This window comes from Danio rerio, chromosome 13 (genome assembly GCF_052040795.2).
Source record: "Danio rerio strain M-AB ecotype USA chromosome 13, GRCz13ab, whole genome shotgun sequence".
NCBI classification, from domain to species: domain Eukaryota; kingdom Metazoa; phylum Chordata; class Actinopteri; order Cypriniformes; family Danionidae; genus Danio; species Danio rerio.
In genome coordinates this window covers 39204370-39218406 of record NC_141033.1, presented here as the reverse complement: position 1 = coordinate 39218406, position 14037 = coordinate 39204370, and the positions used below count along the sequence as shown (strand labels likewise).

General features: G+C 39.3%; 1 protein-coding gene across 12 annotated transcripts in view; it reads left to right on the top strand.

Annotated features, from left to right (window-relative positions):
* The window catches only part of lgals3a (lectin, galactoside binding soluble 3a), a 43301-nt gene extending 30248 nt beyond the window's left edge, over positions 1-13053 (top strand). For 7 of the 12 annotated variants that reach the window (XM_087277996.1, XM_087277992.1, XM_087277995.1 and 4 more), the window contains 4 exon segments: positions 2155-2844; positions 8824-8912; positions 9003-9159; positions 12329-13053. In XM_087277996.1, coding sequence (XP_087134122.1) covers positions 2155-2844; positions 8824-8912; positions 9003-9159; positions 12329-12484 — 1092 coding nt within the window. In that variant the 3' untranslated portion in view covers positions 12485-13053. 12 annotated transcript variants of the gene reach the window in all.
* Positions 13054-14037: the final 984 nt, after the last annotated feature.

The window sequence follows — 14037 nt, the reverse complement described above, 5'->3', positions numbered from 1 at the left end:
ATTCTTTATTCAGCACATAGTGTTTTGTTATTAAGTGGGTTATAATATTGACTAAAATATAATAATATTGAAAAACTTTAATTCAGGCCAAACTGAAGGAGATAATATATACATTAGGAAGAAAATTATATATTAGGAAATACTGTGAAAATGTGCTTGTTCTGTTAAACATAAGTTGATAAATATAAAAAAGATAAATTCACAAAAGGGCTGTTCATCCTAATTCAAACTATAAAAAGATATTTGTATTTGATTTGTCATTTTGCACAAATGACAGATGCACACCTGCTGTAGAATCCAGTTATAATCGAGGCCTGATGTTTGTGCTTGTCCAGTATGATTTGAGAATGATTCAAAAATCATGTTTGTGCTTCAGTGGAAACACATTTCTAACTTTCCTTGTCTCAAAATTTGTGTTTCCAGAACAATTCAATTCAGAACATGTTTATTTTTGTTTTTCAAAAATTCAATTTTCAGGTTTATTTTGTTTTCATTTTCCATATCTTAAAGAGCCCATATTATGGGTTTTTGAAAATTCCCCTCCATGTAGTGTGTAACACAGCTCTAAGTGAAGTGAAGTATCCAGCTAAGGCTTAAATCTGTAAGAATACAGTGTTTAAAACGGTTGATTCATCTATAAAAGAGTCGACTCATAGTGCTTCAAACGAGTCGCCTTGATACCGATTCATTAGGTGTTTCGCCATTACGTACGAACCGAAAACCAAGTTATTCACGTGCACGCGCAAACCCGGGAGATTTCAAACCTGAGGCCCCGCCCTCTGACGCAGAAACCCAGACACACACACCCACAAACACACGCACACAAACATGCCGGTCGATTGAAGTCACACTGCAGATGGACATTATCGATTCTCTACCCAGAGATGAAACCTCAGCATTATAACCAAGCAGTTGGAAACTTCTGGAAACTACAGGCTACAAAGAATACTTCATCTGCGTTTGTTAAAGTAAGGATCAGTAAAGAGTAACTTACTAATGGACGTCAGGATGAGTTTCTTCCTCCATTTCTCAAATGTAAGTACGTGCGATTAAAGTTGCCTCGTTGACTCTAGCTTGCAAATGTATTTAGTTGTGATTTGTTACTTGTAACCGCGTGTACTGTATCAGGTTAACTGGCTACATTCTCTTATCGCGTGCAAAGTCACGTTAAAAACGCGACGCGTGCTGTTTGTTTACGGAGCTCCGTGGTAGAGGTCTGCATTCCCGCGGCTGTCCCCGCGCCAGATTTCTGCGGCGCGGTAATAAATTTCCGAATCAATCGCGGGAGCGGTCGGTAACAGGTTTAATTTGGGACGGGAGCGGGCTGTCTAGCAATATCGTGGATATTGCTATGCGAATGAGACAGAGCTTTGCCTGCCTGTGTGTCTGCTTGGCGCTTGTGTGTATGTGTTAGTGCGCGCGTATGAGAGAGAGAGAGAGCTCTGTCTGGCTGTCTCTGGACTGTTTAGCTGGGTGATTTTCGGTTATGTTCTCCCCCGCTCTTTAGCGGGATCGGGCGCGGCGGGCAGAAAACGGGGCGGTTCGGGCACCGGGACAAGAAATTCTAAATATAAGCGGGAGCGGTCGGGTTCAGGCTAAAACCTGGCGGGTGCGGGCGGAAGCGGGAGCGTTGTCGTCCAGAGGTTTGTGTTTGTTTGTGTGTGTGTGTGTGTGGCAGCTAAAATCCACGCCTACACTATGGAGCGCGTATGAACTGTGATTACTTTTATATTGCTGATTAGCTATTGGGCATTTCATTCTCTGACTGAAGGCAGTCGACCAATCGTGACAGACTGTCATCGGTCCAATCAGCGCAGATAAGCTTCGCGCTAAGGAGGGGTTTGGGAACAAATGAATCACTGGACGATTCATACAGGAGTCGCTGGGATAATTAGGTAAAAATAAATGCAGATTATAAGACCATGAAAGTGTTTTTTGACTTTGCATGCATATTAGACTGTTGTTGGAGACCCTTACAACCAAGATATGACCCTATTTCATGTATAATATAGGCTCTTTAAATCTGTTCTCAGACTTTTGCACTCTACTGTTTGCCCTAGTTAGTCTTTGTCTTTTCAATGATAATAACAGAGCAGAAGTCTTTCTGATAAAATGCCTAGCTCATGTGTTATTTCTCCTATTATTCTCCTGTAGCTTGCAGACGCAATCCCAGATGATGTTCCTAGTGAAGCATCAAAAAATAAGCACACCAATCCATCAGCTCCTGGAAATGGAGCTCCCCCACCCACTAATCCTGGCTGGCCTGGTGCAGCCCCTGGCGGCCCTCATTTCCCACCTTCTGGAGGCCCTGTCCAACCTGCTGGCTTCCCCCAGACCTGGCCATCTGCCCCTGGATCCTTTCCTCCTGGGCCAGGAGCCCCAGGCCAGTTCCCGGGAGCCCCTGCTGCCCCAGGCCAGTTCCCTGGAGCCCCAGCTGCCCCAGGCGGATACCCACCAGGACCGGGCGTACCAGGACAGTTCCCTCCTAACCCTGGAGCTCCAGGACAGTTCCCCTCTATGCCAGGTCAGTTCCCACCAGGTGGGGCACCCATGCCATATCCTGTTCCTGGACAATTCCCCTCCCCACCTGGGGCTCCACAGGGTCCCAATCCAAACGTGCCTTACCCACCAGGTCCATCCGGACCTGGCATGTACGGCCCCGGAGGCCCTGGTGCCTTTCCACCAGATGGAGGTCCAGGATATGGAGGAGGAATGTTTCCTCCAGTACCACCAGGATCTTGGGGACAACCAGGAGGAGGCTTTCCTGCTCACCCAGGCCCACCAGGAGGCTACGGTCCCGGGCCCATGGGACCATACGGAGGACCTGCAGCTCCAGGTGGAATGGTGAGTTAAACTCCAGTCTATAAATGGGTTTGCATGTGTAAGTCTGCTTGTGATGGGTTTGGTTTGGTGACGGCTCTGCTGGAGTTGGTTTGGTCAAAATGTTGGTGACATCCACGTTGCTTTCAGGGTTGTCTGTTCGGTTCTTGAGGTCTGGGGAACTGTCCTGCTGGGGACTCCTCACTTTACACCTGCAGATCTGAAACTCATTCACGTCTTATGGAGATCTCAAAAGCTTGTCTTCTTGTTTTTCAGCCACTACATAGACCTCCATATTATTGAGCACAATGAACAGCTCAAGCAGTCACAGGAGGAGGACGCCATCGCAGACCCCAGTTAACATCCAGTCAGAGACATTTAACACCTAGATCACATTCATATATTTGCATATCAGCTTTACAAACAAATGCACATATTTAATTACTCCACATTACACTCGTCATTCTTATTACTATTATTGCAGATCATTGTTTTAGTGATGCAACAATCTAAATCTATATTGTGATTAAAGGATTTGTATGGGCTGTATTTATTATTTGTTTCTGGTAATGCTGAGAGGTTGAAGTTGTTATATTTATATATGAGAGAGTGATATTATACTGTATGAGAGCTTAAACCTATGACAATCAATGACAAATAAATTTCAGCATCATTACTTCAGCCTTCGGTGTCACAGGGTCCTTCAGAAATACTAATGTGCTCTTTATTTCTGCTTATTATCAATGACAAAACTAGTTTTGCTGCTTAATATTTTTGGAAACCATTATGCAATGTTTAAATTCTTTGATCTTTGCGATGGCCAACAAACAGCATTATTTAAAATATACATATTTTGTAAATTGTTCAAAACTACAGAAAATATAGTTATAATGCATCCTTGCTGGATAAAGTATTCATTACTGTTTTGAACATTTTTAACTGTAGTGGGCTTGAGTATACACTCACTGGCCACTTTATTAGATACAACTGCTTGATACCGCAAACTTCTAATCTGCCAATCACATGGCAGCAACTCAATGCAATTAGGCATGTAGACGGGGTCAAGACATTCAGCTGCAGTTCGAACAGAGCATCAAAATGGGGAAGAAAGGGGATTTAAGTGACTTTGAACGTGGCGTGGTTGTTGGTGCCAGACTAGCTGGTCTTGAGTATTTCAGAAACTGCTGATCTACTGGGATTTTCACGAACAACCATCTCAAGGGTTTCTTGTGAGCGGCAGTTCTGTGGGCCCAAATGCCTTGTTGATGCCAAAGGTCAGAGGAGAATGGCCAGACTGGTTCGAGCTGATAGAAAGGCAACAGTAACTCAAATAACCACTCGTCACAACCGAAGTATGCAGAAGAGCATCTCTGAACGCACAACACGTCCAACTCTGAGACGGATGAGCTACAGCAGCGGAAGGCCAATCAGGTGCCACTCCTGTCAGTTAAGAACAGGAAAGTGAGACTACAATTCACACAGGCTCACCAAAATTGGACAAAAGAAGACTGGAAAACTGTTGCCTGGTCTGATGAGTCTTAATTTTTGCTGCAACACTCGGATGATAGGGTCAGAATTTGGCATCAACAACATGAAAGCATGGATCCATTCTGCCTTGTATCAACGATTCAGGCTGGTGATGTAATGGTGTTGGGATATTTTCTTGGCACACTTTGGGCCCATTAGTACTATTTGAGCATGGTGTCAACACCACAGTCTACCCGAGTATTGTTGCTGACCCTGTCCATCCCTTTATGACCACATTGTACCCATCTTCTGATGGCTACTTCCAGAAGGATAACGCACCATGTCATAAAGCGTGAATCATCTCAGACTGGTTTCTTAAACATGACAATGATTTCACTGTACTCAAATGGCCCCCACAATCACCAGAGCTCAATCCAATAGAGCAATTTTGGGATGTGGTGGAACTGGAGATTGTCATCACGATGTTCAGCTGATAAATCTGCAGCAACTGCATGATGCTGTCATGTCAATATGGACCAAAATCTCTGATGAATATTTCCAGTACCTTGTTGAATCTATACAACGAAGGATTAAGGCAGTTCTGAAGGCAAAAGGGGTCCAACTTGGTACTAGTAAGGTGTACCTAATAAAGTGGCCGGTGAGTGTAGAATGATATAAAATTTGAATTTACACAAGCATCTTTAATATGTATGTGTGTCAGGTTTTTGTTTGTTCATAGATTAGTGTGTGATTGATTAATCAGGCCAGGCTTTATTCACTGGAGGCACTGGTGAGTCAGTGGGTGGGGTTTGGAATCAGGGATTGGCTGTTTATGAGATTTATCACAGTGCTGCCATAGCAAAGATGTTTGTAAACTAAATGATGTCAGATTTCCTTCTGGTGGTTTGTCACGTGATCGGTGACGTGGCTATAGCTGGAACAAGAGGATGTTTCCGAATGCGCGTTTGACTTGTTTTGGGTGTTTTCTGTTTAGTATAAACACAAGTGTTTATGACTTAGCTTCTGTTATAGGAAAAGTTTTAGTTTATAGTGAAAAGTGGAAAATACTGTTCTGTTTCGTGTCAGGGAGGGTTTTCTGATATTTTGCACACTATGGAAAAGACCGCAATGGAATTTTATTATGGAGAATGGAAGAAACTCTGCATCATGGGAGAAGTTATTAACAGATGTTGAAGGCTGTCAGGTCTCTGCACGTCATGTCTGAATCTCTGGGTTAGAGTTATAAGGCTTATCCAAGATTAACACATCAAATTCATGTATTCATGCATTTTTTATTTAGAATTTTGAAGGGTCTGAAGTCATCTAACCCTCACCAAAGTACATAAGAGTAAACACCAATACTTCAATCAAAAACGTTTTGTCGAACTTTTACTTGTTATATGATATTATATGAGTTGAAACAAATGTTTTTAAATGGAAAAAAGACTCATAAAGGAATGCAATGACATGGGGGGAAGTGGGTACATTTTCCTTTTTGGGTGAACTATCCCTTAATTTTATGCAAATCTCAACCAGATTATCTGAAATGTTTTTTTTTTTAATGAAAGTTTCATTTTGTATATCATATGAAAAATATCAATGTTGTGATCCATACTGCTATTGATAATTCATGAGCTTTTACACGTTGCTGTTTTGGATAAAGAAGCAAACACTTTAAAGATTGCAGTTTTGTGGATGTGATTGGTTATTACAGCGATTCAAATGTTTCTGGCATATTTAGTTTTCTTCCCCCACAAAAATGGTTTAAATTCCAACTGATGTAGTGTGTAGTTTTTTTAATTGTAAAACGGCCATGTCAATTACAGGATGAAATTCATCTGGTTTAATTTGTAAAAGTCAGCTTCATTTTCACACATGACTTTTCCACCAATTAAACTAAATGGAGCCCGACCCATATCAATATATTCGCCGATATTCTTTATGTGCGTATTATACTACAGTACCAGTCAAGGACACTTTCCCATTCATGTGTCCAAACTTTTGACTAATTTAACTGACTAATTTGACTTTTGACTAATTTAACTGTATATAAAATACAGTATATACCTAAAAGTAATAGATAGAGAAACGCATTTATTTGCGATGATCACTCAGTTGTGCTGATCAAACAGTTCATGATGTGCCAATCCAACAGGTGCAGGTTTATCATGGAAGCACAGCTATTCTAAATGTGAATAACTGAATAAATTATAATAGGTCAATGTATGGAAAACTCTAAAAAAGTTATTGTTTATTAACTTTGCAGTAACAAACGAATCAGCAATGTACTGTTACATCAGCGCTTGAATGCCTCTGGCCTTCTTACTGACTGAACAGGTTGTCTGGTTTCCAGTAGCAAACAACTGAGCAAGGACTACTTCACTAGTCATAATTCAATCATTTTGTATGTGTTGTTTTCTGTAAAATATGTTTTTTTTTAAATGGTAATATTGGTGGCTGATTTGCTGATATCGATGCTTTGGCAATAGGCTTGTAGCGGCTGATAAAATCAGCAAAACAATATGAGCTCTAGATTTTAACCCCATTAAAAATCATGATGCTGGAGTTGACAGAGGACCCCTTGGGGCAAATAGTGAAGATGCTGCCATTATCAATATAAAAATGAAAGGCCAAACTTTCTAAAATATATTCCAATGTTTCAGATATGTGTAATAAATGTAAACTTTCACAATGTAACCTTATTCATATGTTTGTATTTTGTCCCAAATTGCAAAATTGAATTTTGTTCTTTAAAATAGTTTCTGAATGCAGGTCAAGTTAGCTTTTTGCACTTTAATCACAATATTTGGTGCTCCATCTCAGTGTCAACCTTTAAACCAGAAACAAGCTGACATTGTAGCTTTTGCATCTCTTTTCTGTTGTCTTGGACCTCCCCACAACGCCCCTCTATTTCTTTGTGGCTCAAAGATTTGGTCTTCTTTTTAAAACTTGAGAATACAGGATCAGAGGTAGGGGAGAACTGAAAAAAAACAAAAAAAAACAATTGATTGCATTCTTTAATGATTTTAAAACCTTAGCTGTGTGTGTATATATATATATATATATATATATATATATATATATATATATATATATATATATATATATATATATATGGTTTGTTATTATTATTGCAATTTTTTTCCATCAGATGTTGATGTTTATTTGGGGATTTTTGTAGGGGCTAGATAGGATTGTATATGGTTTGTGGGTTGTATGCCGTTGCAAGAATAAAAATTCCATGAGAAAAAAAATGAATGCAGCTCTTGGAAATATGCTTTGTGGCATTTTGCATTAGGTCATCAAAACAATGGTACATCATAACCAACACTTAAGAGGATCCTACGGACTCTCACCATCTGACCCTGCGGAGAGAAAACATTCTGTAAAGTCTACTTGAGTACATTCTAAAGACTTTCAAACGGGTTTAAAGGGGTAGTTCACCCCAAAATAAAACATCCTGTCATCATTTAGTCATCCTCCACTTGTTTCAAACCTTTTGGATTTTTTTTGTTCTTCTGTTAAACAAAAAGGAAGATATACTGAAGATTTTTTTTTTTCTAAGAAATATTTTTATTTCTACTAAAGATGTCAGTGGCTTTCCCAACATTCTTCAGAATATTTTGTTTTGAGCTCAACAGAAGAAACAAGTTCATAAAGGTTTTAAACCCCTTTAGTGACAGGCAGTTTAGTTTTTTAGGGTTAATTGTCATTTCATATGTGAAAATAAAGCAGTTTATCCTGATCAATGCGTTTGCATTGTCATCCTGAGGGACAGCCATTCTATAATAGTTGTTTACGAAAAATAAAAAGCTAATAACTTGACTCATGTAATTTAGTTTGAATTCAGTTGGAAACCTGCAACCATTGACATCCAGTAGTAGGAAAAAAAATACAATGGAAGTCAGTGGTTACAGGCAGGGCCAGACGGAATCTGCGGATGTTTTTTGCTATTTCTGCTAAGAATTTTGGTAAAAATTTGTGGAATTCAGCGGAATTATTTTGGGAGTATCCAGCGGAGTATCATAACTAAAACCTTAATATATTGAATAAAAAGTAATAAATTACTGAATAAAAACTGAATACATTCAGATTTACACATTTACTCAAGCAAATAAACAAAATTAATAATGGGCTAAAAATCTGCAGACATCTGCGAAATTCTGCAGAAAATCTCCGGAAAATCTCCGGAAAAAAAAGATTCCGTGTGGGCCTAGTTACAGGTTTCCAATATTCTTCAAAATATCGTCTTTTGTTTTCAACAGAAAAAAAACTTGATTACAAGTCAGGAGTGAGTAAATGATGGCAAAATTAAATTTTTTTTTTTTGTGAACTGTCCCTTTAAATCCATACAAAACATCTTTTCTGACCAGGCAGAGTCATTGTTTTCAATTTAGATTTGTAATATTGTGTGTCTTTTTGCGATCTCAGTATCTGTAATAAAGATGGAAACCTGTGCCTCATTTATGTATATAATTTTTTACTGGAGACCTTTTGCAAGTGTTAAGGATCTCACATAGTTTGTTTGTGTTTCAGCCATTGCCGTATGATCTCCCACTGCGCGCTGGGATTATGCCACACCTGCTCATCACCATAGTGGGTGAACCAATAATAGGAGGAGACAGGTAAAAACACAGACACTATTGTAACCAACCCTAGCATGACTTCTACATGTCCCACTCTCTTTGTGTCAAAACACACTTCTCCTTTCTCAGGTTCCATGTAGACTTTATGAGGGGGCATGAAGTGGTTTTCCACTTTAACCCTCGCTTCCACGAGAACACCGTCGTACGAAATTCACAGCTCGGGGGTCTCTGGGGTCCTGAGGAGAGGGAAGGAGGATTTCCCTTTGTGCAGGGCAGACAGTTTGAGGTACGAACATTTAATTCTGTGTAAAGCGGAAGTTGCTGAGACTTTTATTTCAGCATGTTGTTGTCCTCTATCCTCCTCCTCCACCCGCATCCTCCACACTTACTACTGATGACTTTGCTACATTCTTTTGCACCAAAACTGCAAAAATCAGTGCTCAATTTGCTGCACCTACAACAAACACGCAAGATACACCACCAACACCACACACACTCACCTCTTTTTCTCAGCTCTCTGAGTCTGAGGTGTCCAAACTCGTGCTATCTAGCCATGCAACCACCTGTCCACTCGATCCCATTCCCTCTCATCTCTTGCAAGCCATCTCTCCTGCAGTCATACCAACACTGACTCGCATAATTAACACATCTCTTGACTCTGGTTTATTCCCCACTTCATTTAAGCAGGCTAGGGTAACCCCACTGCTAAAGAAACCCAACCTGGACCATACGCTACTTGAAAACTACAGACCAGTATCCCTGCTTCCATTCATGGCCAAGATTCTGGAGAAAGTAGTGTTCAATCAAGTCCTGGACTTTCTTACTCAAAACAATCTCATGGACAACAAGCAATCCGGCTTTAAGAAAGGCCACTCAACTGAGACTGCCCTGCTCTCGGTCGTGGAGGATCTCAGAATGGCTAAAGCAGACTCTAAATCATCAGTCCTCATTTTGCTGGACTTTTCAGCTGCTTTTGACACTGTCAACCACCAGATCCTGCTATCTACGCTCGAGTCACTGCTATACCTCTCTTTTCATCCTGATGATCCCTCGGTTCCAGCTCACATCTCAGCCTGCCTGTTGGATATTTCACACTGGATGAAAGATCATCATCTTCAGCTGAACCTCGCAAAAACGGAAATGCTTGTAGTTTCTGCCAACTCGACTCTACACCATAACTTTTCAATCCGGATGGATGGGGCAACCATTACTGCATCCAAAAGGGTGAAAAGCCTTGGAGTAACGATTGATGACCAACTAAACTTCTCTGACCACATCTCTAGAACTGCTCGATCGTGCAGATTCGCACTCTACAACATCAGAAAGATCCGACCCTTCTTATCTGAACATGGAGCTCAACTCCTTGTTCAAGCTCTTGTTCTCTCCAAACTGGATTACTGCAACTCTCTACTAGCTGGGCTTCCAGCTAACTCTATCAAGCCTCTTCAACTGCTCCAGAACGCAGCAGCACGAGTGGTCTTCAATGAACCTAAACGAGCACATGTCACTCAGCTGCTAGTCCGTTTGCACTGGCTGCCAGTTGCTGCTCGCATCAAATTCAAAGCTCTGATGTTTGCCTACAAAGTGACTTCTGGCCTTGCTCCTTCTTATCTGCTCTCACTTCTGCAGATCTATGTGCCCTCCAGAAACTTGCGTTCTGTGAATGAATGTCGCCTCGTGGTTCCATCCCAAAGAGGGAAGAAATCACTTTTGCTCACGCTCACGCTCAATCTGCCCAGTTGGTGGAATGAACTCCCTAACTGCATCAGAACAGCAGAGTCACTCGCTACTTTGAAGAAACGACTAAAAACTCAACTATTTAGTCTCCACTTCACTTCCTAATCTGCAATTGCCTCTCTGAATATCACACTAACTGTACCAAAAAAATAAATAAATAAATACTAATACTACTAATACTTCCCTTCTTAGACTTTACAGACCTGAAACTTGCCTATAGCACTTATTCATTGTTGCTCTTAGTTGTGTAAATTGCTTCCTTGTCCTCATTTGTAAGTCGCTTTGAATAAAAGCGTCTGCTAAATGACTAAATGTAAATGTAAATGTACTTCCCACTGAAACAGAATATTGAGATGGGTTGAGGCTTTATTTTTGTGCATTGTTTGCTCATAGCCAACTTTAACGTTTTTAATATTCATGTCCATGTGAAATCTTAAATTAAAGTGTCTCTTTCTAGAGCACATTATTATTAATTAGATCAACAATTAATCCATGGAATGTAACCCACTGAAGAAAAAACTTTTGAGTAATCTTCAATCAAAGTCTTCTGAGTTTGTAGTGGTGGTCCTCATGTTGATGTCAGTTTGAGGGCTTCAGTTAAAGGAAGAGTGGTTAAGAATATTGACGTCAACAGAAAATGACCGACACTCCAAACGCAGAAGCAAATGTCAGACTTTGAGGATTACCAAACATTTTGTTCAATAAATTGATTACACAGACTTAATTGTCATAATAAATCATAATAAATATCATAATAAACATTGTAGATTTTCATTTCACGCAAACCTTAAGAAGGAACATCAAGGCCCAAATATTGATTTTTTCCCCCCCCATTTTAATTCCAAAGAGGGCAGAGTACCAGAGCACACCTTCTTATTACATAATCTCCATTGACCTATGGAAGTTCAAAGGTGTTTACAAGCATGAACTTACTTTACTTTTAACAAACTTACTTTCTCACTGACAAAGTTTTTAAGTACATTTAATATCGGTTACTTAATATGTACGTGTCTTCAATACTGGAAACTAATCCAACAGTTCTGTAAAAATCCTTTCAGAGAAGCAGAGTAATTATTACATTTTTTGCGGATAATTTTTTTTTTCAGTTAACAAATGAGTGCATGTGCTTAAAAATCAGGGAATTGAGTGAGAAAAGTTGAATTAAAAATTTTGATAAGCAGACTATATATATATATATATATATATATATATATATATATATATATATATATATATATATATCGCTTAATAACCCATTTTTTAAATAAAGGAGGTTTGACCAACATTTGCAAATGCTTAAGAAACACTGGAGTGAGTAATGTATTTATGTCAGTATATGCTATGTATGAAATGTTTGACTCAAAAATAAATAAATTATTAAAAGAGTTTAATTTTTATTGTCTCTGCTTTGAGAATAAGGGATTTTAAGCAGTATTGAGTCAAGTAAATAAATTACTTTTTAAGTAATTATATTATTTTTTTGACAAAGTAATTAGAAAAGTAATTTAAATACAATTTTAAAGATTTAATTAGTAATTATCTACTTTTTTGAAGCGACTAACCCAGCACTGCTGGGGACTTTACCAAGCTATTTTCAACCTTCCAAAATAAACTCCATGCAAACTTCATTTTGGCCCAGTTTCATTCAAACTGACGTCACAACCTTTCGTTTGAAGTGTATCAGGGTGATCTGATTCTCATACTGTGTATGTGTGCAGCTGAAGATCCTGGTGGAGACAGATGGGTTTAAGGTGGCTGTGGACGGTGTTCACCTGCTGGAGTTTGAGCACAGGACAGGCGGGATGGAGGACGTCACTCGTCTGCGCATAGATGGAGACGTGACTCTGTTCAGCGCAGCTCCCAGCATGATCTAACACACACACACAAACACAAACACACACACAGCAGCTCAGTAGTGTGGAGGTGACACACTAAATCATTGGTAAACATGGGAAAATATCAGTTATGTCTGAAAGAGTGAACATTTCTAGCAGTTCCTGCATCTCTAATGCAGTTTAGTCAAACACATGATGGGCACATGATCTAAACAAATGAATTACTGTAGAGATATAGAAGATGTTTTGACTCTTCTGAGAGGACGCTGTTATTATCACTCTGTTTGTCCTTATTCTCTCACCCTTCAGAGTGCATTCTACTAGTTACCCTTTTTGCATGTATACCGGAACATGACTGATTTAGTGAAAATCAAACGTGTACTGATGCCCGCGGGGGCCCATAAACTCTAATTCAGGAAACTTCAGAGCAGAGCTGCGACACTGAGCTGGAAAACAGCAGATCTAAATGGCTGAATATTCTTTTGTTTGGAATGAATGTTGGAAAATGTTTATTATTCTAAGGAAAATCATTGAGATGATGGAGGGAAGCAAATTATTTTGTCCAAACGAATGCTGTATTACCCTGATTAAAATGTGCTTGGACATAATATTTCATATCTGAACCTGTTTTTTGCACTACATTGTGCATTTCACTGGTCAAGGCAACTGTTTTAGTGGGACAGCATGACAATTTGGACACTAACACACACACACACACACATATATACAGTTAAGGCGAAATATATTCATACTCTTTGCAAAAAAAAAGGGCACCTATGATTAAAATCATCTTTTGTAAGCTGTTTGGACAGAACTCTGTGCAGGTATAGTGTGTCCACAGTCATATTGGAGCGATAGAAACTCAATTAGTCTCTTTTTTTTTCTGACTTTAAAATAGGATCCAAATCCCATTTTGAGGCCAACCACAATGTGACGTAGGAGTGCAGTTTCCCCACCCACCATTTTTACTGACAGCCACGTATTAGCATGTTTCCGTAGAAACATGTATAAACATATCCACAAGACAGGACATGTGCAAAGCTACCAGGATTAAAAGATATGTTCAGCTCGCTGTGATCATCAATCATCATCAAATGTGATCAAGAATGAGTTTTTACAAGTTTAAAATGTTTTTAAAATGGTGCATGTTTTTACTGAATTACAGCGATTTTACCATCTTTATCACCACAGCCGCAGGTCAGTACAATTATAAAAGGAGAGGCTTTAATCCCGGTTAGTGGATTATTAGCATTAAAGGCACAGGCGGCAAAACAGCTACAGTGTGTTTAGAGCAGAAAATTCCATATTCTAAAAGTTATAATAAATAATTTTACGGGTGTTTTGAGCTAAAACTTTACACACTATGGAGACTCAACAGACTTATCTTAAATCCTGAAAAAGGGGTAAAATAGGTTACTTTTATTTAACCAGCATTTTTTTCCCCGCTGGACATGCGTGACACAGGCTTCTCCCTGAAAATAAGAAAACAATTTTGATTATGTTTTAAAAAATCTTAAGTCAGAATTGATCAGGGGTATGTATAATTTCAGGCTTGAGTGTATATATATATATTGAAATGTGGCTTAATGTAA